Source organism: Ursus americanus, chromosome 9, assembly GCF_024610735.1.
Source record: "Ursus americanus isolate L20-20 chromosome 9, mUrsAme1.1.p, whole genome shotgun sequence".
Classification (NCBI taxonomy): Eukaryota; Metazoa; Chordata; class Mammalia; order Carnivora; family Ursidae; genus Ursus; species Ursus americanus.
In genome coordinates, this window is record NC_142135.1 from 28,476,516 (window position 1) to 28,504,250 (window position 27,735).

Here is a 27,735-nt window from a genome sequence, read left to right on the forward strand (position 1 = left end):
AGCAGTACCTACTTTTAAAAGAGGTTCTAAGCATTAAGTGGCATAATGCATTTAAAGATACTTAAATTGCCTGGCATATTATTTTATTACCATCATCATAATTGCTGTAAAGACGCGGTGCAGCTAAAGATGTATGTATATAGGCATACCATCTTTACAATAATTATGATAATAAGAAAATATGCCAGGCAATACACATATAAAATATTCATCCATCTCCTCTACTGCCATGACGCTTCCTTAAGCTGCTACTATACCCTCCCTGGAATTAGACCACAGCTTTTAACTAGTCATCATCCTGTTCTGTGCTTGCATCTTTCTACTCCATTAGCTATAGACATGTCACAGGGTTTTTAAAAACATGTAGACTGGATTATGTCATTCTTCTATTCAAAATGACTTTTCATTGCATTTAGGAAAAACCCTAGTCTTCAACAACTCCAATATGGCCCCTGTCTACTTCTCCCTCTTCGTGTCCTACCACATCCCTTCACACCCATTCAACCACCTTCCGGCCCCTTAGTCTTGCAGTTCTTCAGGTGCATGTATTTGTTCCCCGACCCAAGGGCCTTTGCACGGACTATCCCTCTGCCTGGAGTGCCCTTTCATCAAACTATTTGCCTACTATCACATTCTACTTCTTCAGGTCTTAGCAATCCTTCCTCAGAGAGGCTCTTCTTCACCCCTCAGTCTCCATCCCCTTTTGTGTTCTCCCATAGCCCATAGTGAATTTTTCTTTAGAAAGCGTATCTTTATTTGCATTTCTATATTTACATTTATGATTCTCAGTTTAATATCTGCCTCATGACCAGGATATAAGCACAATAAACACAAGAGTCATATCTGTTTTGTTTTTTTCTCCATACCAGGTGTCTAACCCCGAGTCAGACTCATGGTAGGTGCTTCACGAATATCTGCAGAATCAGTGTTGAGTGAATATGACAAATAGATGGAGGAAGCTCTTTCTGCTCTTGCCTTAGCATACTTATCACCATCAGCAGCATCAGCAGGATCTTCAAAATAGCAGTAGCTATGATTTATTGAATGGCTGCTGTGCGCCAGGTCCTGTACTAAATGTATTCTGTGTATGTTCTCCTATAATCCTCACTGTCATCCTACCATACTTTACAGAGAAGGAAACAGAACACTCAAAGTCATATAGTGGAACCCAGGATCAGGCCCATACCTGGATGACTTAGAAATCTATGGCTGACACAGGAGAGAGAACCGAGCAGGTGACAACTTATCCATAGAAATGGTGTGTTTGGTGTGTTTCCTTTTCTTAAAAAAGCTTAATTTTCAAAATCTCCCTCAAAAGATACATTCCAGTGCTTAAATTTCCAAATGACCAAGAAATCAGGCTTGAGTCAAAGTTGCCTTCTTTCAATGCTAACTGGAAATGAATAATAAATTGCTTGGGTCTTAAGCTCAGTAAATATGCTTTCGGTCTGTCACTAAGGTAAGAGAGAATTAGTGCTCAGATGTCAGAACCACTGCATTGATTGTGGAAGGGTCATTCCCCTGTCACTTTATGTAGCCACCTCATCACGATCAGTGCCCTTTTTAACTAGTAAATAAAGACAGAGTCCATCTTAGTTTATAAAGAAAAAAGAAACAGAAATGTAACAGAATTTTATTTATGACTTCCCACAGCAGAAGTATTGTATCACATTAAACCGTCATAGGTAATGTGCTTTAGTTACTTAATCATCCCAGCACTGAATTAAAGATCATTGATTTTGATAGATTTTTTAATTCTACTTTCCATTCCTTTAAGAATAAAGAAAAAAAGACATTTACAAAAGTTGTCATGTATGACATGACATCTCTCATAGAGAGATGGAGATTCTTAAAAATCACTCCAGCACTTTGTATTGGCAATATTCAGACCACAAAGAAAATCTCCTCTTTGCTTGGTCTTTTAAAATGCCATATTAGTTAGCCTACGGTAACAGATGGCCAACTGTATACAATTTGAAAGTGACTCTGAATAACAGGGTCACCAGGACTCAGAATTTTTCTTTGAATTCTTACTTCTGTGTGGCTTCCATGTGAGTGTTTGAGAGCATAAGAAGTAACTTTCCAGTTTTATGCTTGTGATATTATATACATTTGCTCCCTTTCAACTTGACCCTATACCTCTAACCAAGAAAAAAAATTCTTCATTATTTTGACTATTATGACCTATTTCATTAGCTTGGAGTACAAAAGTGGTCACTGTATTAGTTGGCCCGGGCTGCCACAACAAATATCACTGACTGGGTGGCTTAAGTAACAGAAATTTATTGTGTCATGATCATGAAGGTTAGAAGTCCAAGATCCAGATTCTGGTCAATCTCCTTCCTGGTGAGAGTTCCCTTCCTGACTTGCAGACAGCCACATTCTTGCTATGTTCTCACATGGTGGAGAGAGAGATATACACACAGAGATAGACAGACAGAGAGAGAGAGAGACCAGGGTGGGAGTAGAGACCCCTTTGGTGACTTTTAAGAACACTAATCCTATCAGATCTGGGCCCAACACTTATGACCTCATTTAACCTTAATCACCTTCAAATGCTCTTCTTCTAATAGAGTCACACCAGGAGTAAAAGCTACAACGTATAAATGTTGGGAGGGGGTGGCCACAAACATTCAGTCTATAACAGTCACATTTGTTTTATTTTTAAATGAATTAATTCAGTCTCCATATAGTCAAACAAGCAGGAAGCTAAGAATCTTCTTGAGGCTACTTCCATCCCTAAATTATTTAAGAACTCTTGCGCTTTAATCTGTACAAAAGAGTCTGTTCTATTACATCAAAAACTAAGGATATACTGTATGGTGACTAACATAACATAATAAAAAATTATTATTAAAAAAAAGAAAAAAAAAGAGTCTGTTCTGCTCAGGCATAGAAAACATAAAACTCAGTTCGGTTTGGCAATGAAGCCCAGGTTTCTGTCTATATTGCTTCTCTGTTTACCACAATGATGAAGTTGAACTCTGGTCCCATAGAGTCCTGTGCTTCAGTAATTCCCTAATTGGCCCAGTTCTGAACAGGTCACAGTGGTGCCTGTGATCTGGGTCCAAAATGACAGTTCAGCCACTAGAACGTGGAACTGTACACAGCCTTTGCCATCAACATCTGTGTCTAGATATTGAACCTGGTTTACCAGTCCAGGCTTTTTCTTCCCTCATGAGTTTCCTTTCAGGGCCTTAATTTCCTTTCCAGCCATAAAACATTAGTGAGACCATCTCCATCCATCAGAGCAGTGCTTGAACTCTGAAAGAAAAAGGTCCTTGATCCTTATGCCTACCTATTTACCTCTTCTGTAGCAACCAGGGCCACATGTCCAGGCTACTATGATGATGACATTAGTATGATGACCCCTGGAAATGTCTTCAGATGATGTGAAGGGCTTGGGTATATGGGCAGGCTTCATGAGAGCACATGGCAAAGACACTTCATGTGAACTGTTGTACATGGCTGTGTACATGCAGGTGTATAAAGGGACACTGAGTGAGCAATATATTAAGAAAGGATTTGCCTAGGATGGGACACTGTTAGGGAGACACTAAAATTAGAATTAGATTTGTCTCCCCATTTCCAGGGAGGAAGCTCCTGTTTTCAGAACAGGAAATAAGTTCTAAGTAATGGGATTGAAAGCATGGATTCTCAAATATACTTATTCACAAAATAGTGACTAAGATCTTGTTTTACCTTTTCTACAGTACTCAAAGAGCTTAGTGATATTCTGAGATAGACCTCAGTAGTATTAATTCGTATTTACTCAGTGATCCCATTTTCAATTTGCACTCAAGCATTTGAAAAATATTTTGTAGAAACTAGTCTCTTGTGGTTGATGGTAACAATGGGGCTGAGCTGAGCCCTCTAGATTTCCCTTCAGAGGAGTACTTTTTACCCTGGTAGGATTAAAAAAAAAGTAGAGTAGGGCTTTCAAAGAGAGCTATTAGCCTCTTCAAAGATTGCCTTAGCTAAAAAGAGCTGCTTCACCCAAAATCATAGGCTTCTCAGAGGGACTCTCATATAATAATTGATAGAGGCAGGGATATTAAGACCCAGGTATTATGACCCCAAAGGGACATCTCTAAAGAGGTACTGTAGCTCCTGAGCTTCCTGTGCTGAGGATGTCACCCAGCCTGCTTCACTTCTCCCTCTGCCCATTACTGATTCTTCCCCCTCCCATCCAATGAGGCTGATTACGGCAGATTGTAGTAGTTACCTCTCAACATCCATTACACATGTTGTACTTGATAATACAATTCCAAATTTTAGATGGAAATATTGCAACTCAGATAAAAGAATTTATTTCCCAAACTCCCTTGCAAATTGATATAGCCAAGGAACTATGTTTTAGCCAAGAAAAATGTAAGAAAAGTGCTTTTAAGGGAGAAGGTGTACCTTCTTTTCACCCCTCCTTCTTGATACTAGTTGGAATGAAAACATGGTGGCTGAAGACTGAGAAACTCTCTCGGACCAGGAGGCAACATGGGAAGTATGGGCAAGGAGCAAAATAAGGAGTCTGAGTACCTGATACTTGGAAAGCCACATCACCAATCCAGACTGTCTACTACTAGATACTTTTTACATGAAAGCAAATGAATTTCCATATTTAAGCAACTTTTGGGGGAGTTGATTTTTCGGGGGGGTTGTTTATTTGTTTTACTTACAGTTGGATCTAAACTAAAATAATACAGCAGAGAAGGGGGGAAGAGGGGAAGAAACAAAGTGTAGAAGCAAAGGCAGTTCCCAAGATGAAAGTAAACAACCATTTCAGGAGGAAATAAAACATGTTTATCTGGCCTTGAGAGCAACCTGTTCAGATCAGAGCCTGAAAGCTGTTTCCAGGAAAAATACCTGGAACTAATAACTCATCTCACATGTTTGATGGTCAAGAAAAGTGTACTGAGATGCATTTTAAAGAGCTATTGGAAAGTTATAGAGAACTTAGGTGTTCAAAGAAAACTAAGTGAAAAACAAACAAAATGAGGACTTCAGTAACTATGGGGGAAATAAATTGTCTAAGAAATCAGAAACATAGTATTCTACCTGGTTCAGCATGAACAATATTTATGTGGTCATAATGGCAAAAACACTGCATATTCTTTTAACTAAAGACTGAAATATACTGAGATGATGTGAGGGGTAAGGGAGGAGAAGAGGAATTGTGAGTTAAATGCTCGCATACCATAATAGAACATTTTGTTGATAAAGAAGAAAATATAGTATATGCTTATTTTTTAATTTATTTTTTTAAGAGGGGAGGAGGGGCAGAGGAAGAGAGACAATCCCAAGCTGAGCGTGGAGCCTGATGTGGGGCTCAATCTCACAACCCTGAGATCATGACCTGAGCTGAAATCAAGAGTCAGATGCTTAACTGACTAAGCCACCCAGGTGCTCCAGTGTATGTTTATTTTTTAAATTATGGTGATAAATACCTTAATAATAAGCTCACTGAGATGAAAGCAATTGTCTCTAGGGAGTGGGACAAGGGGATAAAGTGAAAGTCGTATTTATGTCTTTCAATACTATTTACATTTAATTTTTTGTCAGTATTTCTTTGTATAAAATATTTTGATAAAAATAAAATTTTGTTTAAAAAATTAGGGAACAAAATTGAAAAGGGTTAAGAGTAGGAGAGGGTAGTGAGAATAGATGGCAAGAAATACTGAAGCAAGTGAAAAGCCTGAGAGTGCTTTAAATATCTTTGCAATGTCATTTCTTATCACATGATATGAATAAAACCTGAGCTATGACAATTATAATTATTGCCAACATACTAAAATTTCTCCAGAGAACGTTAGCTTTCTGCCAATTCACATAAGCTAAATGTCCTGAACTTTCATTCTCAGAATTAATGTCCTCCCAGAAGGAAAGATCTATGCTACATTCATTTCTAGACTGCCATATTGTGAGCTACTTCAAACTTCAAAAGATGTTTAAGATCCAGGATTGCCAAGGGGAGGTTTTCTCAATATCCGTTGATTACCACAAACTCTACATTAAACTGCCATTTATAAAAAGAAAAGCCTCAGCCATTCTTAAAACAATTTAAAAGACTTTGTGGGACTTTAAAAAAATTCATTGGGTTCTCCTTTTGAGGGTTACCTCTTTTTTCTTTCTTTCGCACCAAATGAGATCTCTTTTAGAATATCTGTCCCAGCATTATGCCTTAATGACCATTGTCAGGAATCCCTGTTTTATGTTACTTACATAATCTCTACTTAATGAATGAAAAAGCATTTTTCCTGACTTCTGTCTAAAATACTACCTGTTTTTTTTTTCCTGAGAGTTTTCCCTGTTTTTCTTCTTACCTGTCCATCATATATAACTCAACTGTAACTGTGATGATGAACCTTACAAATGTTTAAAGATGAGGTGTGCTCTTTAATGGGCTAATCAAAAGTTTACCCAACTTTGTTTTCTAAATCAATAAACTGTAACAAATACTCAACTATTTCTAACTTATTAAATGATGTGTATGTGACCGATATTTTCCTTTATTTATCTATTCTCCTTCACTAACATAAATTATTTAGATTCAGTTCCTTCAAAAATTTTAAAGCAAAATCCTTTTAAATTTGTTGTTCATATTTGAAAAATGTTATTAAACATAGTCTTACCTGACCTACTGACTGCTTTAAGTAGGTCTTGATTAGAGAGTTTCCATAATTAGAAGTGTTCTGGCTAATACTGCTATGTAACAAATTACTTAAAAAGTTAGCAGATAAAAACAACTATTTTATTTTGCTCATAATTTTGTGGTCAGAAATTCACCAAGGGCTCAGCTGAACATTTCTTGGGGTCTTTTATGCAGATGGAGTGAAATAATGGCTGGGCTACAGGTATATAAATGCTCAGTGGTGCTGAATGTTCCAGATGACTCAATCACAGGGAAGGCAGATGATGAAAATGGTCTGCTAAGTCAGCTGGGATGTCCACTGAGCACTTCCATAGCCTTCCTGTTTATTGGTTGCAGAATAGTCAGATTTCTTACCTGGATGCTCAGAGCTCCAAGTTACAGTAAACAAGATGGTACCTGCATAGCCATTTTTTACCTAGATTTGAAAGTTGCACTCAGTGTCACTTCTGAATTCTATTGGTTAGTAATAAGACAGAACTCCATTCAGATTCAAGGAGAGAGGTCACAGATCCCACTTTTTAGTCAAGTCAAAAAATTTGTGACTTTTTGTCTTTAACAGCCTCAAGAAGTATAAATGTTGAGGTCGAATAGTTACAGCTCCAGCTCATGTTGTTATTTCTGTAGTATTTTAGAGACATCATAATAAATGGCCTTTTTGGGCCCTTTTGCTTTTAAAAAGTTTACTAAAATTAGTCCCACCCTGTTACATGTTTGCAATTATTTTCTATTCCTGAGTGTTTTTTTCTCCTGGACAAATCTACCATATAAGCTTTTAATAAACATCATGATTTTCCCAAGTAGATGTTACAATAGAGAATTTCTTACCATCTCCTACTACGTTATTAAAACATTTTTCCACATACTGATCTTTATATTCCCCTCCTCCATATTTTGCTTCTTCTTTTCTTAGTCAGAATGCTTTGACTTTTTTGTTCCACACTCTGCTAGGCACTGAGGACACTGAGATGAATAAACCATATTCCCTGTGGTACAGGAGGCTTGCATTTTGGTGGGAAGATGGGAAATGAACTGACAAATACTGTAGTAAATGTGATTTCAGGGATAGGTGCAGAGGATTATGAGAGCATTGAAGTAAGACTAAAGCTCCTCAACATCTAAGTTATTCAAGAGAGAGCAGTAAAAATTCATATTCAATTTATTTTTTAAGAGTGAGAGAGAACAGATTTACGGTCTGAGATACACGGCTATGACACCCACACATTTCTGCATGGATCATGCATTTCCAAATATAAATCATTTTATCTCCTGAAAATGAGATTAAAATAATATTATCCACATTTACACAAATGCCTGAAAATATGCATTGATTTGAAATCAACGTACCCCTACTCCCCATGGTTAAACCACTGAAAGTCAGCTTCTTTGGGCATAGCAGAGATAGCAGGAAAACCCCCTTGAGATTGTTGGAAGTGCTAACCCACTCCAGTGATTGGATTCTCATAGCTCAATTATGAGAAAGAGCAAGCACATCTGGTCATGAAGTTTAAAATATTTATGAGGATAAAATGCCTGTAACAATGTCTTTCACTATTAGTTCACAGTTAGATGGAAGGAGAATTACTTTGGAGTCTTTTACTTCATTATAATTTCTATGACAAAATGTACCAACAATTTCCCTTTTGGTTTAGCTTGAGAATCAAATGAATGCTTAAGTTACTGAATATTTTAAGGTAGTTTCTTCCCATCTTTCCCCAAAGAGAACTTAGATTTTCACTGTTGTTGAGGGAAGACAGAGGGAGAGGAATTTAGTTTACGAGAGATCACCAGCACATTCTACTTAGGAGAATGTCAGGTACCTGAAGTGATTGAATTGAGCAACTGGGTTAAATTCCAGAGATATTTAATGCATCTTGTGAGTAGGTAAATGGGCTATAAGACTTCAAATACACAGGAACAATCGTATGTAGACTAAAACACTGGGGCTTCTCTGGAATTTTTTTTTCTGAAAAAATAAGAAAATGGTCTGTCTACAAGCTAGCCTGTACTACATTGGGAAAAACTTGAAGTAAAGATATTGATCATATGTAACCTCTATTTTTTAATTCCCAGAATCTAGCATGGTACTTGACTGGAGTTTGTGTGCTCTATAAACTTCACTAATGTGTCAAGCAATAAACGTGATGTGCAGATCATAACATAATTTAAAAAAAAGTCACCACTTACAGCTGAGAAATGAGTCCTGTACTTGAAATTTGTAATTTCATTTTCTTTGGTTTTATTTGAAGATAGCATCTGTTTTTATTATCCTAATCATAAATCTTAAAGAAATTTATGCAATACTTTTATCTGATATGACTGTATAGAATGTGTAAGACTTTAATTGATGCATAAACATAGAAATGAGGACTCTGTTGGGTTAAGAGAATTTGGTAATGAGTTACTTAGTCTGCTCTCATAGTGAGAGGAAGATAGAATAACACTATAATGATCCACTTAATTATTTCTAGGGTATTTTTGATAGATGGATGTCATAGCTTAGCAAATGTGAATGTGACACAGTGACAGACTCTGTCATTACACATTTCACACTTCATTATAGAGTTTTCCCCCCAATATTTACCCTTCATTTCCATTGCTGCTTAAAGTTACTTTGTCTTGATTTTATAAAGGATGGGTTTTATCTTGCAGGCTGAGACATACATTACGTTCTAATTCCCATTATGATCAAAGAAAGACAGAATTCTTACCATGTAAGATCTCTGGCTCTGTCTCACAGAACTAACATTTTGCATTGCTATTTGGTTTTCATTTTAGTCAAGCATCCATGCTAGTTAATTTTTGCAACACTCCTTGCCAAATAACCAAATTCCCTTTTCCTAGGAACACCGAAATCAAATGTTAATAAGGACTTAAAGAATTTGGGGCGCCTGGGTCGCTCAGTCGTTGGGCATCTGCCTTCGGCTCAGGGCGTGATCCTGGCATTATAGGATCGAGCCCCACATCAGGCTCCTCTGCTGGGAGCCTGCTTCTCCCTCTCCCACTCCCCCTGCTTGTGTTCCCTCTCTCGCTGGCTGTCTCTCTCTCTGTCAAATAAATTAAAAAAAAAAAAAGAATTAGGCTTAGCTTGCTTATATATTTTACAAAATTAGAATACTATTTGTAGAAGTGCCATGTTCATATTTCACTTTGAACTTGTTCTTTAATTTTTCTGTTGTTTATTTTTTCTTTTCTTACTCTTATTCTGAAACCCATTATCCATAAAAATATGACTGGATTACCCTTTCTGGAACATTTCCTTCCTTTTGGTTAGAGGAGGCTTGTATGTGTGTGTGCGTGTGTGTGCGTGTGTGTGTGTGTGTATGTGTATTTAGGTTTCTTTTTTTCTAACCAAAGGCATTTATTTGTAACTTTTTAAATATATACTGTTGTAGCAAAATAGAACTATACATAATGTTAGATTTCAGGTTAAAGTTCTTCATTTGTCAATTGACTTATACATTAATTTATAAATACGAACTGAGCCTTATGAGTTAGGGTCTGCTTACTGCCTTTTGTCTTCTTATTTATAGATATTGCTTCCACTTTATTCATACTGGAGAACTATGTTTCAGCAGACTTTAGATAATATAAGGCTATTAACCATACACATTTTAGAACACTCATGGGATAGGCACTGTGCTCAAACTATAGATAAATTAAACCTGGTACCTACTTCAAGAAGTCTAATGAGATAGAAGAAGGTATGAAAATGTGTCACATTTGGATGCTTTCATAGGTATTAGGAAACCCAACTCAAGGTGGTGATTTGTTGACTCAAGTTACCAAGCAGGTCAAAGGCTAAAGGAAATTTAGAAGTTTAACTTTGACTTTCATTCTATTTCTTTGTGATTTTTTAGCAACTTCCCTCTTCTTGTGTGTCAGCTTCATCCTCAGGCTAATTTATCTGTGGTTCAAAGCAGAAATAGGGACTACATGCTTACTCCATCCTCAATCATTGATCAAAATCCAGCACTTTACCTTGATTGGACTATTTCTGAGCCAGTTGTGGCTAAGGAAGAGTCCCCTGTTTGCTTAGGACTGATTCCCTAAGCAATCACTGTAGACTGAGGGAATGTGATTAAATTTATTGATTTGTGTCCTTGAGCAGAGGGTAGAGTCAATTTCCCCAAACCACAAAGCTTCTACACAAAAGAGAAAGATGGCTACTCAGAAGGAAATACAAACCCTGTTATAAAATAGAATGGTGGGAAATTGATATTGGTAAGGCAACCAATGACTATGTGATTGGATCTAGATAACATCAGTTCTCACCCATTCCCACTTGATGTTCATACTCAGTGTTTTATTGTTATGGCAGCTTGATTGCAAAAAAAATGGTCCTAATTGTTCTACAACCCTAGCAATGTGACTTTGTATATCCTCACTTTATGAGGTAGAGTCTATTTTTCTATCCCTTTTATCTGGGCTAGGCTGATGATTTGATTTAAAAAAAAATGCATTGGAAATGACCACAGGACAGTGTTGATCTTGGCCTCCAAGAGGCTTTGTGTGCTCAAAACACCTAACTCTTGAAATATATTGGGCTCAAGAATTTGAGGACCCGAAAATCCATTTGTACAGAAAACTTTTTACCCAACCTTTTTCTCTTTCCTCTTCCTATCCTACTCACAAAAAATCTTCCCTAATCTCCTTTCACGGTGTGTGATTTTTTTTTTTCTCCCTCCTCCTCAAAAGTCCCTCTCTTCCAGCCTCTTAGTGTCTGATTTCAGCCTCCTTCTCACTCTGGGATTTGCCTCCCCCATCTCTATCCTTATATAGAGCCATTTAATCTTTCTCAGCTTCCCAGATTGCACGTTCATATATCACCCAGCTCAGCAAACTGAAAGACATTCCTTAACATTTGCCCTTGTTAGAAGGGAAGCTAAAGTTGGAGACCACGGGGTTAAGTTATGACTAATGTTCTTCCTTGTCACACATATAGACAAATAAAGATATATATTACTGGTGCTCTGATGGGTGTAAAAGAGCTGAGTTAGAATGAGATACAAAGAAATAGTGGTCAATTCTACCCAGGGTGGGGAAATGTTGTTAAAGAATTTTATAAAGAAAACCATGTTCTAGCAGAGTTGACCTGTATTGACAAGTTGAGGGAATGAAATTCAGAACCAGCAAGTCTAAGTAGAAAAGGCAGCTTTGGAAAAGGAATGTTATGAGTATAGCTGGAAATATTCAGTGAATTGCAGATAGTTTATGAAGCTGGAATGTATGCTGGGAGGTGAGGAAGAAGAGTTAGGCAAAGGCCAAGTCATGAAGAACTTTCTCGCAAATAAGCTTCCCTAAAAAATGTGCAGGACTGCCAGTGGGGCAGAAATCAGTAGAAATTTCTAAAATATGAAAAGCAGGTAAGACATGACTGAAGTATGAAGCCACTACAAGGAACCTACCAAAAGAGACAGAACAGCAAATCCAACATACAATCTCTACTGTGAAGGTAAACACAACACAAATGACTGAATATCCAAGGAGAGAGAGACATCCCATGAAAGAGAGACAAAATTGAAGAACTTATACCTAAGAAATAGTTAAAAGAGCAATCAAAATTGATATTGGTTATAAATGTGAAAATGTATATAATTAAATATATAGTTAACATCCCTGAAGAATTAAGGTAGGACATCACATTAATAAAATAAGAAATACCACAAATAGTTACAAAAAAGAAAACAATTAAATGTCTAAGAAGTGAAAAACATAATTGTTGAAATTTAAAAACTAAGAGATGGACTCAACAACGTAATGGAAATAGCTGAAAAGCATATTAATAACTAAATATAATATTTAACATGTATCGGATCATTTACATGTCAAACACTGTTCTAAGTACTTTGCGTACATTATATTTAATTCTTCCTCATACCAGTCAAATTAACAGTACTGTTATGTTATTTTCCGGTACTATGTATCAGATAATTGCAGTAGTCCAAGCAAGAGATGATGAGAGACTGGGCTAAGGAGATAACAGAAGAACCAAACAGAGTCGGAAAATTGATATTGATACTAACAACAATAATAATAAAATACTAAAAATTCAAACCATATACCATAAAGTTTAACAACATAAGAAAAAAAATAATGAGGGGCGCCTGGGTGGCACAGCGGTTAAGCGCCTGCCTTCGGCTCAGGGCGTGATCCCGGCGTTGTGGGATCGAGCCCCACATCAGGCTCCTCCGCTATAAGCCTGCTTCTTCCTCTCCCACTCCCCCTGCTTGTGTTCCCTCTCTCACTGGCTATCTCTGTTAAATAAATAAATAAAATCTTAAAAAAAAAAAAAGAAAAAAAATAATGAAGCACAACCATCACCTAAGATACTTATTAAAGTAGGGTCTCCAACAGTAGCATAGCAGAGTAGAACCATAAAGGGCCTTGAAAAATATGAATCAAAATAGAAAATATTCTTATTTGATAGGACTATGAAAAAAATTATAAAAGCAGTATATCCCAAAGTTTATTTTATAAAACAATAGTCCTAAAATGTGCTTTGTGAAAAATAAGACTCATAATCCTATAACGTCAGGAAAACTGAAAATGTGTCTTACCCTTAGAGAGTCAAATCATACATTAGCCAGTTGAAGGGTCTCAGAAGTAGTACAATAATGAAACTTGTTGAATTTTTAAAGAGTAGACTCTCCTTTCCTCCACGGATATTTAAATATACCGCATGAAACTAATGTAAAAATTAATATTATATATAATATATATTTATTATATTTAAATTAATATATAAAAACTAATACATGTTATATATATCTGAAACACACTGAAGCAAATAATACTCCAGATCCATGCATACATATTTGTAGGAATCCAATGTGGTTATTCCTCTGACAAATATTCAAAGGTATGAAATAGTTATAGGTGTTATTATGCTTTTCAAGCATGTGTATGTTACAGGAAAAAAGAAAGTGAGAATGAGGGAAGAAAATTCAAATAGAAAGGTAACTTAGTTTAAGGGTTGAAATAACATCACTCAAAAGATTAGCAATATTAAGTATGATACGAAAAATCTAAAATAAAACTTTTATTCTCCTTAATAGTAAAGGAAAGCAAAGCACAATAATTGCTTAAACCACTATCTACATCGGTAGATAACCAGACCTTTTCTGTCCACTTTCTGAGCTCCTTTTTTGGCCAAAGCAATTAAGGAGAGAAGGCTAACTTGTGCCAAATAAGCTCAAAACCTCACCGCCATGGTGAAAGTTTGTGTCATGCTCACGTTTGAGTCTGGTATGCATCCAGTAGCTCTCCTCTTTAAGCTGCGATTCAGCAGTCCAGGCTGCTTTCGTATTGTGGCTTCAAGGTCATTTTAGCATCACACAAATAGCAGACAGCATGAAGAGTAAAACGGACAGAAACATCAGACCCTTAACTACCTCCTCCCAGAAGTTCACACACACATCCATTCAGCAGAACTGGAAATGTAGCCCCACAGGGGCGCAGGGGGGTCACATTCCCACTTGTGGTTGTTTTGTTTTCTTGAGGAATTGGACCTTTTATCATTATTTCTCTTATCCCTGGTGACATTCATTGATCTGAAGCTCACTTTACTATGGCTGCTTCAGCCTCCTTCTGATGAATGATTGCATGATTTATCTTTTTCTTGTAATTTATCTATATCTTTATATTTGTATCTCACTGTCATTATCTCTTGCTTGAGTGATTATAACAAACTATTTGATTACACTAGGCTAGCTCCTCTTCAATCTATTCCCCAAAATGAACTTTTTAAAATTCAAATATGATCTTATTATTCTCCTACTTAAAAGCCACCATTGGCATTTTGCTGTTTTTAAAACTAAGTTCACACACCTTATTCTTACTTGCCAGTCCAAAGGTGAGTTTCCCTCTACTGACATTTCCAACATCATTACTTGACATTCTTCCCTCACTTTTTATATTGTATACATACTTTATTTTCTTCACTTGCAGTAATTCACTTCTCAATTGTCACTCACTGTTCAACATGCTGCCTCATTCTTCAAAGGGCTAATTTCTTTCTGTATGTGTCTCACCTATATATTGTATCATCTAGGGGTCCACTTTGACCTGCCAATTCTGAGTTAGGTACTCTTCCTGTATGTCCCCAATGTTTTATCTATTCCTCTATCAGAACACTGATGAAATGGCATTATACTTGTCTGTTAAGTTGGCATATCCCCCACCAGACTGTAAACTCCTTGAAAGCTGGGATGTATCCATTCAGTTCACTAGTCTACATCTGGCACTTAGCATAGAACTTTTGACATTCAATTAATATTTGAGCAAATGGCTGAATTATTGAATATTATAAATGACCTGAGCAAAGAATTTCAGTGGAGTGATGGGCTAATAAACTGGATCATGTCTCTAGAAAGGAATGTGATAAAGGACAGGAGAGAGTCAAAGGAAACTGAAACATTTCTTGAATAAGCAACAAAAAAGTCATAGTAGGGGGATTCTGGGTGGCTCAGTTGGTTAAGTGGCCGACTCTTGATTTTGGCTCAGGTCATGATCTCAGGGTCATGAGATGCAGCCCTGCATGCGGCTCTCTGCTGAGCATGGAGTCTGCCTAAGACTCTCTCTCCCTCTCCGTCTACCCCTCCCCTTGCCCACTTGTGCATGCTCTCTCTCTAAAAAAACAAAGATCGTTGTAGAATGGTAGCAGGAGTACTGTAAGATCGCATACTTGCCTACCCTCCTGCATAACGATATGCCAGGTGAAACCAAGCTAGAGGAAATCATCTTCGAGCTCTTCTTAAGATAGAGCAAATCATTGGATTGATATAAATTCTTAATGCAAAGATTCAAATCAGGCACTTGAAACCTGAATCCTCTCCAAAGGCATGTTTATCTTTTTATTATGATCTGCTACACACAGAACAGTGCATGAAATAAAGAGTCACCTCCAACAATTTCTCTCAAAGAGAATACCCATATAAGCACATCTGGGTCAAGAATAGAACAGTGCCATGCCCCATAGCCTCTTCTTTTGCCTTCTCCAAATCACTATTTCCTCCATCCCTTGCAAAGATAGCCTCTATCTTGAGATTTATCATAACCACATTCTTGCTTTTCTTCATTGTTTTGCCAATATCCCAAAATATTCTGGTATAGTTTTGCCTCATTTACTAACCTAATATTAATGAAATTATACAGTTACAATTAGAATTTTTTAGTGGCTAGCTTCTTTTCTCCATCCTTACTATTTTTTAATCATATTTATAAACTTTATCCTGAACATGCACATGGTATTTGGATCAGAGACAGATGATCATTTTTCACTTAAAAAGAAAGTAATGACCATGTGATTCCCAACACTGCAGTTTTTACTCCTGGGACAATGTAACGACAGCAAAGTCAAATGTCCTATGTATACGAACTTCAAAGTCTGTATCACAGGGAAGAATAAAAAAAATTGATTTTGTCTGCTTATCTACAGGAGCAAGAGAAAGCTGCCTTCTCCTCTCCTCCCACAAGGAGAGAGAGAAAACTTTACACCTTGGACACAAGAATCTCTGCTTGAAACCTGACTGTTTAGCTTCTATGTCTTTTACCTTCACTTTTGTATTTTTCATCCTTTTGTCTCTTCGTGCTTTGTTTGAGATGTTTTATTTTGATCTGTCTCCAATTCACTAATTTCTCTTCACTGTGTCTAATCTCTTATTTTATCTTTTGAGTTCTTAATTTTGATTATGTTATTTCTTATTTTTCATTTCCAGATCTCTGGTAAAATTCTAAATTTTGTCTTATTTCACTGAGTGCAGTAAATATAGCTATTTAAAAATTCTCCAATATCTGAGGCCTCCCATTGGTCCTTTCTATTGCTTTATGTTGTTTTCATGCACATGATGTAATCTTCTGATGTGTTTGGTTTTTTGTTTGTTGTGCTTTTTATCTTAAAATTATAGATTTTTGCAAAGTTGCAAAGACATTACAGAAAGATCTTGTGAACCCTTCAGTTTCCTCCAAATGGTTACATTTTATGTAACTATATGGAATATCAAACCAAAAAATTGTCACTTTACCACATGCATAGGTTCATGTAACCAGAACCATGATCAAGATACAGAACTATTCCATCACCATGAAGATCTCCCTCATGCTACCCTTTTTAGTTATAGTCACACCCACGCCCTTACCCCACCATCCTTAACCCATCGCAACCACTAATCTGTTTCCCTTCTCTATAATTTTGTCATTTTGAAAACGTTTTATATATATACATATAAAATTATACAGTATGTGACCTTTAGAAATTGGCTTTTTTCATGTTTTTTTATTGTGAGTCAGTGTATTTGCATAATTGTAGAATTGGTCTGAGATGATGCTGTAGTTTTTGTTTGTTTCGTTTTATTTTTGTTTTTGCTTCAGAGAATGCTGCTTCTGCCAAGTAACTGGTGTCCTGACACTCTGAAATCACTTTGGTTAAATTTTAGGGATTGACATCTTTTTTTTTTAAAGATTTTATTTATTTATTTTAACATAGATAGAGACAGCCAGCGAGAGAGGGAACACAAGCAGGGGGAGTGGGAGAGGAAGAAGCAGGCTCATAACGGAGGAGCCTGATGTGGGGCTCCATCCCATAATGCCCGGGATCACGCCCTGAGCCAAAGGCAGACGCTTAAGGACTGCGCCATCCAGGCGCCCCTAGGGATTGACATCTTAACAAACTGATGTGTGCCCCTGTGAGGGCCTATCTAACTTCTGGCTTATAATGCTAGCTAGCATGCAACCCTACAGGAGTCCAACCCAGAGTTTAAGGAATGGAAGCAATTCACTACAGTTCCTTTCTTTGGCACGCTCAGGACCCCAACCCCCACTCTCCTTAGCTCCTTAGCCTCTCAGCTCTTCCTCTCCCTAATTATCTAACATCTCCAAGTAAAAGGAAGCTCCAAGCTCCTGACTTGCCTCGCTGAGTCTCTCTCCTTCTCTAGATTCTGGCCCAGTAATTTTTCTCTATCTTGTTAAATTTGCATTGTCTTCAAGCACATGATTTTTATACATTTTGTCTAGATTTTCTAATTATCCTCAGCAGTGGGTAGATCTAAATCACCTAGTTTCCTATTACTGGAAACGAATGTTTCCTGCAGTTATATTTTCTTTGAGCCACGCAGGTTTAAGTTTGTTTTAAATTAAAATTTAAAATATTTTGTATTTTTGAATACAAATTGGAATACCTGACTTTTATTGATATCTGAATATACTCAAGAGAAAAATAAGGTAAAGCAGTTAGGGGACACTGCTCCCTTTAGGAAAAAGCACTTGCTCTCAATTTGGCTGCAGTCTTCCCTGATCCCAACTGTCTGTATCCGGTGCTTTATTAATTTAAATAACATGCCTGCCTGCCCACTGTAAGCATTCTTGTTTAAAGGAAACTTTCAAATTTAATATTACTTTTTTTCTGTTCCTAGAATTTTGTTAGTAAATGAGATCATAACTCTAAATTTTGGTCATTTTAACTCTTCTCTTCCATCATTCAGAAGTCCCAGCTTGGGGCACAAACTAAATCATATTCCTTGTATTATTGTCATTAAATGACTGAGCCTCTATATAGCCAATTTAAAAAATGTCTTTCTTACCTCCTTACAGCCTAGCCTCTCCTAATAACTCTGAACCCACTAAGGATATTTATTTATAATCAGTTATTATTATTGCTGAAGAGAGAAAACAGGAAAGCATTCTCAATCATCATTATAAGAGACTGATTGTTCCAAGTCTCTTCACTCAATTCACTTGCTAAAATTACTTCTTAGAATCTACTTTTTCACTGATCAACTTAGTGTAATCGTGATTGCTCCTCCCATACCTCACAGAGTATAAGCAAACAAACAAAAAATGTGACATTAAAAAAATTATGCAAGATCAGCATCATCACTTAGACTTTAATATCACAGTGTCAGTTGTTTTGTAAGCACATATTGAGGAACTACCGTTGCCCATGTATTTTGTTATTTCATGCTCATGTGTACCGCCAAAATTATAGAAAGAATATAGTGGTTCTCAAGGAGCTTGAATTTTATCTGGGAAGAGATACCACATAGAAAGCAGTATAAAATATAAATGAAATAATTCTATATATGTAAAATGGCTATATAAAAGGAAAGGTATTATGCCACTAGAATGCAAATTAGAAGGGTAATATGAACTTGGGGATGTTGAACAAGAAAGCCTCTTGAAAAAGGTCTTGGGTCAGATTTTGAGGAAAGTTTTAGACTCGGACTTAGGGGAGAGAGAGGTGAAGTTATTCTAGCAACTGGTAGTTTGTGCAGAGCTTTTCTTTCCAGGAGCTCAGTCAGCGTACATTTATTCTTTTTCTGCAAATTTTGAATGAGATTTTGTAGAATGTGGCACAGAGTTGATATTTTTTAGTGGTCATTCATATGTAGACAAACGTACTAGATATAGAAATAGGACATGAGAGACAATCATGTGGACAGATAATCATCTCCAGTATCAGTTCATTTTCCCTCACTCTATCCAATAGAAATATTGCATTGTCTGCAGAAGGTAATAAGACATTTAATATACGAATAGTGACCTTGAGGAGCTTACAATTGCTGCTAGAGTTTTAGGCACCAAAGCGAGGAGTTGAACAATATGCAGTAGTTATCTAGCCATACAAGAAATGTCACAAGGCAGTGGCTGATGAATACAAAAAACACCAGGGCTGACAAGTCTTAGTAAAGTTCATAGGAGGCAGAATCTTTGGGCGTCTGGTTTGGAGGAAAAGGGATTCGTGGAAGAGACGTAAGCTAGAATCACTTCAGCAGGGAAACCGTGGAGGTTCTCTAATCCAACTGGATGAACCCTTTCCACGACATCACTAATAAATGGCTCTTTCTTTATCCTCTCCAGTAATGCTGAATTCACTTTCATGAGACATCCTATTTCAAGTTCCTAGAGAGAATGTTATTCCTTATAATCAGCCCCAAATCCACATCCTTATTAAATGTGATGCTGCTATCCAAAGCTTCCCAGTCCCTGTGACTATCATCCTCAGGCGCTCCATTGTACTACAGACATGCTGGCTTATTTATTCCCTTGGCCCTTCTAGCTGTCCTGCAGGTCCGGAAGTAGCCACAGCACCAGAAATGTGGCCGTGAGAAACTTCTAATGTTTATCCCAGTGCAATAAATATTATCACCTCTGATGTATGCTCTGCTGTGAAGCATTGCTCAGTATAGTGTGTTGGTGAAAAGATCCAGGTCCTGGAATCAGACAGCCCAAGTTAGAATCTTGGCTCTGTCAGTTATTAGTTTTTATACCTTGGGATAGAGACTCCACCTTTTTTATCTTCAATTTCTACATTGCAAAATGGGTACGTTAATAATGCTCCCTTATAGAATTGATGTAAGAATTAAAGACGAGAATGCATTAGGACTGATAAATGCTATTATTGTCATTGGTTCTGCTTTTACCCTTTTAAACCATAATATAGAATTCCTCTTCTTTTTTATGAATCTCAAATTATTTAAAGCTTGTTTTTGTTTTCTCTAAGTCTCCTCTAACTAAATATCCCAAGTTCCTTCAGCGTCTTCCTGTCCAATGTGGGTTTAAGTTTCTTCAACTTCTCAGCTGCTCTCTTCTAGATACCCTGTGGTGTCTTTGTGCTCCCTTTTAAACATAAAGTACTAAAAACAGAATGCACCCCTGCGGTATGGATTGATGAGATAGTCCTCAAAAGGGTGGAAGGAATAGGGGATGGAAGGAAGGATATTCTCACTGGAGAAAAGAGTAATAAGCAGAGGAGAAGAAAACACAATACATATGGCATGCTTATCAACAAATGAACCTAACTGTTTAGTCATGGGGAAAAAAAAGATCTTAAAGGGGATGGATTGTGATGTCCCTGGAACTATGATACTATGGATTCTATCAATATAAAGGAAAACCAACAAAATTGTCATTATAGGAGATTTATTTATCACTTGAAAGCAAGCAACCACAAAATTTATGTGAGCTACTCACAAGCAGCAAAACGTTATAAATATTATAGCCCTTCCTTTGCTTCCCTTAGATGAAAACAATCAATAACCCTACAATAGTCCCAAAGGCGTTACTGAAAACTTGGAGATGATCCACAAACCACACATTCCCTTTGGCTGTTGGCTGCTGCAATCCACTACAGTTAGAAAGGTCAGTGACCCAAAGAAGCTACTTTGTTCTATCCTGGGAGTCATAACTCAGTAGCTTCACCTACAGACTTCCTTTATTCCCAACCCTTTATTTTCTTGCCTTCTGGTCTTTCTTCCATTCATTCAATCTGCAAAATGCTTAGAACATTTTGGAGTTCATGCCCCACCTCTGATGAGTACTAGGTGTACAACTTTGAACAAATTACTCAGCTTCTTTGTAACTCAGTTTCCTCACCTGTAAAAATGAGAATTTTTTATAGAATTTAAAAACTAATTGTGAACATTAAATGAGTTAATGTATCTAAAGTGATTAGAAGAGAACCTGGCAGTAGTAAGTGTTATTTATGTTAACTGTTGTTATTTTGGGTCGTTACTATTCATAATTCAACAGATACTAGACACTTGGCTAGGCACAGGGGATGCATAGGCAAAAAGGACAATCCCTCAAAGGTCATATTTCTCCTGATTTTGTGGGCAAGGCAATGACTTTGGGAGCATATTCCTGAATAAACTTTATTAGCTACTACTTATTGTCTTTGTAACCTTGGATGAAACACTTAATTCCTCTGAGCCTCCTTCCTTATCTGTAGGATGAGGATTAATAAAATCTACTTCGAGGACCTATTCTATTAAATAAGACAAAATATGCATATTGCCTGGCACGGTGTTAGAACTAAATATACACTCCTTCCCCCATAATCCTGTGGCCATACCTGAGGCTGGAGGACCCAACCCCGAGTTTAGGATCCAGCAATTTCTTCTAAAGTGCCAATCAGGAGTATGAACATATAGCGGGAAGGTCTTCAGGAAGGGCAAAAGCGAGGAGTGAGAAAGAACAAGGTGGGGGAGGCAGGGAGACCGCCCCTGGACTACATCTCCCGGGATGCTCAGCAAGAAGGAGCGCCCCGCCCCACCCGGCCCCTCCCAACCGGCACAGCAGGCGCTGCCCACCCCGTGGAGCCCAGCGGCGCGCTGAGGCTACAAGTGCCACGGCTGGGAATCGGGGGACTTTCCCTAGGAGCGGCGCAGGAACGAGCGCGCGGTGCTTGAGCCACACGTGGTGGTCAAGGCAGGGGTGAGTGACGGAGAGCGGGACCGGGAGGAGGCGCTGGGGCGAGGGAGAGACCCCGGGAGCCTGGCTGAGCGGCGGAGCGGCGGAGCAGCGGCGCGTCCCCACTCCCTGCCCCAGGTGCTTGCCTTGCCTCGGGGTATTTGGCGAACGCAGCCCGACTGCGGTTACCTTGAGGTTCACTCGGAATGGATGAATTGATCTCGCGGGGGGTACCGCTGCCTGGCGCTTGCTGCGCGCCCTCCCCGCACAGCGCGCGCTGGACGGATCCCGAGGTCGCCTCCCCCAGACCAGCCTCGCCCGTATTAGTTAGTTTCAATGCAGATATTAATGCTCTTAGTTAATGGCAGACGGAGGAGGTAGAGTGCTGCCCCCTCGCTTTGAGGTGCAATTTCATTAATCGCGCTCTTAACCAGAGAGACGAGAGGCAGGAGACGGAAGGAAAGAGCCTTTATAGTTGGTCCCATGGGATTATCCTTTCTCTACTGAGGATGGAAGCCCCGGATTATGGAGCTGCAAAGGGAATCGACTGTGCAGCGAGTGTATCTCCGATGGAACACGCGGAGTCTGTCTTTAAAGAGGGAGAAAAGCCGGAGAAGGGAATAAGGGGAGATTTCTTCCCCTCTTTGTTATAAATTTAAAGTCCCATAAGGAATCCTGCCGATTTTATCCAGAGTAGTCCAATGTGTTGAGTTAATCGTGCCAAAAGTTAATCAGAGCACCTCGTGTCTGAGGGAACGATTTTTCATTTCAGGAATTGATCAAATCCGTTATCACCACTTCCTTCGTGGAGGGATCCGGCTGTACGGATCTGTGTGCACTTGCTAAAGAAAAGTTCTGGGTCAGTTGTATGTTTTTTGCACTTGGTGGTTTTTGTTTTTGTTTTTTGTTTTAGCTACAGAGAAACTTCGATAATAGGAGAGAAGTGTTTTTTTGTTTTTTGTTTTTTAAACAAACTTCAATGAGGGCAGAAAACATGTGGATTTCCTCTCCCATATTTTAAGTGAGTTGCCAGGTAGACCTTAGGTAAGCCTTAGTCGTGTGTCTGTGTGGGTTACCAGCTGCTGGAGCTGTGGATTTTGAGATAGTAAGCTCTGGAACCATGGGTTAAATCAACTATTGCTGGGAATTTGGAAGCAAAATGATAAGGGCCCTTGCTTGAAAGTGCTGTACTGGGTGATATTGAAAGGTGAGTTGTTATTCCTTGGTAGGATGGCAGAGACAGAGAAAGATGGGCAGACAGTTTTCAGCTCAACCGAAAGTTCTATCACAGAAGGGTCCCATGCTGTGGTTGGGTAAGGGCATGTCTGGATGCAAAGTTCCAAAGGTAATTTAGGAACTATATTAATAGCTTCTCACCTATTCACCTCAACAGAACTGTGACTGTGGGTTTATAATTTGTCTTTTACTGTCAGTTTACTTCTAAATAAAAACTTCTGGATGGTCAATTTCCCATGCATATTTGTTAGCCAAGTGTACAGAGGGAGAGGGACTCAGACCCATTCAGATACAATGAACGAGAGTAGCAGATCTGCACCTAGAGCAGGTCTGTCTGGGAGAGGGGGGAGTGGAGTGGGCTGGCCCATGGTATTTGGCAGGGATCACACAGTAAGGTGTGTTGTCTACATACTTCTGGGTCCAGAACAAGCCGACATCATGTAGCTGCAAGGGCTGGGAATAAAAGCACAATGAACAAGCATGGGATCTTGTACATACTGTGTGACTAAGGTCATAGGATATACCAGGTGTAAGTTTAGGAGAGGTGGCCAGCCATCTTTTACCCACTTCCGAACTACTCAGTCAAAATGCTGAGCTCCAGTGCCAGTAGAGCCCAGCTGATGGTGACATATTTGTTCATCCATGGTAATGCTCTAAGCTAATCTGTATTAGAATCTGTTCTGAACTAAAGATAGTGTAAACATAATTTAACTGAATTGTTGAGAGGTGTGTGCTTCCCCAGGTTTTCCAGAAAATTGCAGCTCTGCTAAAAAAGGTCCCTGCCTTTCTCATTTGTGTCTGTCTACAGGAAACTTGCCTTCTTATTTGAGGGATCCTGTCACAGAAATGTGTGAGTCCTTGGATAAATTTGGCTTGGTGACGGCAATGCTTCCTTCAGAGACACTGCTACTTCCTCTGTGCTCCTTTTCTGCCCTGACCTAAGTTTCTCAGTGTCAGTCCCTCTGCTAAGTCAGAGGATTTGCCCTTTTCACACTTTCCTGCCACTAGGTAGCCTCTCCTTTCTTTTACCCTTTTTAGGAGGCCCTGGGGCTGGAAGTGTCAACAACGGTGCCTGAAAAGGAGATGGGGACCTCAAGAGCGATACTCCTGGTAGTGCAGCCTTAGGTCCTGTTGGGTTCTTACCTGTGTGGTTTTTGGCTGAATTTTCGGAAGCTGCTGGGGGATGTCTGACTAGCTCTGATGGAGCTCCACTACCTTGAGAAGAGGAGCAGCCAGGCAGTCCTGTGCGATGCTGTGGACTGGCATTCAGGAGGGCTTCCTGGTGACCAGGCAGATGCAGCAGCCATCAAAGCTGCTCTCTGCTGCCAGAGACACTGTATATCGACACCAAGAGCAGCTGAGGTGGAAGGGTCTAAACTTAGCCCTTCTGCAGCATCCCCCTCCGCCTCTCTGCAAGACAGTGTTACTCAGACAGACTCCTTGCCACCAGGGCCTCTCAACTCAGGGAATAACAAAATAACGGCAGGACGGAAAGTCTGCAACTGCTGCAGCCAGGAATTAGAAACTTCTTTCACCTGTGTGGATGAGAATGTCAACTTAGAGCAAAGGAACCGGTGCTCCCCTTCAGCAAAAGGGAACAATCATCTGGGAGACCTTGGCTGGGGAAATCCAAATGAGTGGTCTCATGAGGCTGCCATATCCTTGATATCTGAAGATGAAGATGATGTAAGTTTGGAAGCCACGTCTTCAGGGAAGTCAGTAGACTATGGTTTCATCAGTGCCATCTTGTTCTTGGTCACTGGCATCTTGCTGGTGATCATCTCTTACATTGTCCCACGGGAAGTGACTGTGGATCCCAACACTGTGGCGGCCCGGGAGATGGAACGCTTGGAGAGGGAGAGCGCAAGGTTGGGGGCTCACCTGGACCGCTGTGTGATTGCAGGACTCTGCCTGCTCACACTTGGGGGGGTCGTTTTGTCCTGTTTGCTAATGATGTCTATGTGGAAAGGTGAGCTATATCGTCGTAACAGGTTTGCCTCTTCCAAAGAGTCTGCAAAACTCTACGGTTCTTTCAACTTCAGGATGAAGACCTGCACTAATGAAAACGCCCTGGAACTGTCCTTGGTAGAGGAAGATGCTCTTGATGGACAGAGTTAATTCAGGTTGTGAGCCTACTGAGAGTCTGCGTTAGCATTTTATATGGAAACAAACAAACAACGCACATTTCTTAAAATTAACAGTGCAGTTTATTTGCTTGGCAAGAAAGGCTTATTTCCCAAACCAACAGCCAGTGAGTGTTTTTGTTCTAGATGTATTTTTTATTTTGAAGAAAAGCTATGTAAGATGCATTAAGGAACTACAACCAGCTACACCTGTCCTTCTAAAGAACTGAGATTAATTCATCTATCATGGCCATCAGCTTCTACTTCTATAGCAAAGTATTTCTAACAACCAGTGTACAAATAATTTCTTCTCCATGGTATGGGGTATTATTCTTTGGACATTAGTAGGTCCTACACACAGTAGGATCAATTCGGTACATATTTTGTGAAAAAGAATTTAAGCACTAATCACATAATAAGGCTTACATTTAATTCTCAAAGGTGCTTATCCATTTTCTTGCTAAATTTTTTCTTCCTCTAATTTGGCTGAACACTAAAATCTAGGGTTTTGAATTTGAATATTTTGAAGCTTGAGGATGTTGATTATTTTTAAAAAATGCAGAAACACATCTGTTATATTTAAAACTATTCCTGTGCTCAGAAATGGTAACTAAGTCATTAGAATAAACTTTCTAGTAAAGAAAAATAATATAAATCATTATAAGACCAATCTGAATTTAACCCAGAATGGTAGTGCCAGATATTAGCCAGTGTTGCATGCTCATTCTCTAGATGAAGTAAAATTAGTTGCTTATATAAATTTCATTTTCCATTTGTGGTTGAGCCATCAGACTAGTTACCCAGGCTCTAGAAGTCTTTCTTGGTTCTCACACTAGAGAGGCAAAGCATAAGACATTTTTAATATGTTTCCAGACATATAAACCTCTAGGCAGGTCTAAGTCATGACTGGCTCTGACACACACCCAGATGATGTTTTGTTGTTGTTATTTGGAGAAATACAATTGCAATACAAATGCAGCTAGACTCTTAGAGACTATGCCTAGAAGTTGGTATCACTTCTCTAGGCCAAGCAACAAGCCATTTGGCCCCAGGATGGCAGCCAAAAAATTAAAAGAGAAGAGTGACAGAGAGAAAGGGTAAACACAGTGATTCGGTGGGAACTGCGTCCTCACCAAACTTACCACCCCCTAACAGTGGTCTAAGTATCATTCTTTTTTTAAAATTATTTTTACAATTTTAAAGATTTAATTTATTTATTTGAGAGAGAGAGAGACAGAGTGGGGCTCCATCCCAGGACCTGACTGAGATCATGACCTGAGCCGAAGGCAGATGCTTAACCTACTGAGCCACCCAGGCATCCCATAAGTATCATTTTGAGTTCCTCATCCATGCTCTCAGTAACTGTGAAATCTTGCCTCATGACATTCAAACTTGCTCGATGAGAGGCAAGATGAGCCAAGTGGTCACAACTTTGCAAAACACACACCCAGAGTCCACACTAACACCCTGTCTCTGTATGGTTATGGTTCAGAAAGGGATAGGAAGTGCAGCCTCAGAGGTAGCTTGCATTTTGCAATTAATCCTTGAGGTGTTTCCATCCTCCCACAGTAAGAGTTGTTTTAACTTCCATCAGTGGGGTCATTCTTAAAGAGGACTGCAACTCGGAATTTGGGGTGGAAGGGCAGAGATGGGGAAATGAGAACACAATTTCTTTAAAGATTCTAATGCCTAAAGTTTTTGTTGTTTTTGAGGATCGTGGAAAACGTGGATGACTTTGGCTGGCAGAGCGTGTGAGTCAGGATATTTATGTGAATGAGTTCTTGTGGCTGTCAGATTCATCTGATGAGTTAGGTACACTGTGTGTTACTAAGGGCTAAGAAGAAATGCAAAAAGGTAGGATCAGAGGATAGTAAAAATAAGGCAGGCATGTGAAAGGATTATTAGTTAAAAATAAGAAATTATATGGACATCAGAGGAAGCTAGATATAGCTCAATTTGGAAATAATTGGGAGAATATAAAGGTGATTTTTGTTATCTATTGCTGGTTCTTTGTGCTTTTTGAACAAAGTTTTTGTTTTACTGGGATTCTTACGTCATGGTTTCTGTTGAAGCAGTATAAATTTCATTTTCCGAAGGTTTATGAATTGTCAGATTCTAGCCTGCGTAGGGACCCACTTTACTTAAAGTTGAGGCAAGAAGTTAATGATATCCTTGGCTGGGCAGGTAGGTCTGAGCTGTGTGTCTTTTTGAAAAATACATTTAAAAAAATTCATGCTTGTTCTTAGAAGCTAAGTGGGATCAGCTGAGCTTTGTTTTATTTATTGGTGAAACCTGATTAATTAGCTAAATTGCAGACTAAACTGAATCAACGTGTAGCCCAATTTTCAGTTCATGAAGGAAGACAAATTTGAGAATCAAGTGTTAGGAAGTGTTTCAATTCTGTATAACTGGATAAAGGAGAAAAAGCCAAAGCTTTTCATTGGGAAACATTTAATGAATCTCACAGCACTACCAAATTACCTGTAGTTCTGATGTGATCTAAAGGATCTCTCCCTTATTCTCTCTCTCTATATTATATATATATAC

The 27,735-nt window shown here is 38.7% G+C and overlaps 2 protein-coding genes across 10 annotated transcripts in view; one reads left to right on the forward strand and one right to left on the reverse strand.

The window, feature by feature from the left end:
* The window catches only part of EMC2 (ER membrane protein complex subunit 2), a 540,022-nt gene that overhangs the window by 181,741 nt on the left and 330,546 nt on the right, over window positions 1-27,735 (reverse strand). The gene's annotated exons all lie outside the window — the stretch shown is intronic.
* TMEM74 (transmembrane protein 74) lies at window positions 24,190-27,707 on the forward strand. Its single transcript, XM_045805787.2, has one exon. It carries the CDS (start codon window positions 24,266-24,268, stop codon window positions 25,181-25,183), a length of 918 nt encoding a protein of 305 aa, XP_045661743.1. The 5' UTR covers window positions 24,190-24,265; the 3' UTR covers window positions 25,184-27,707.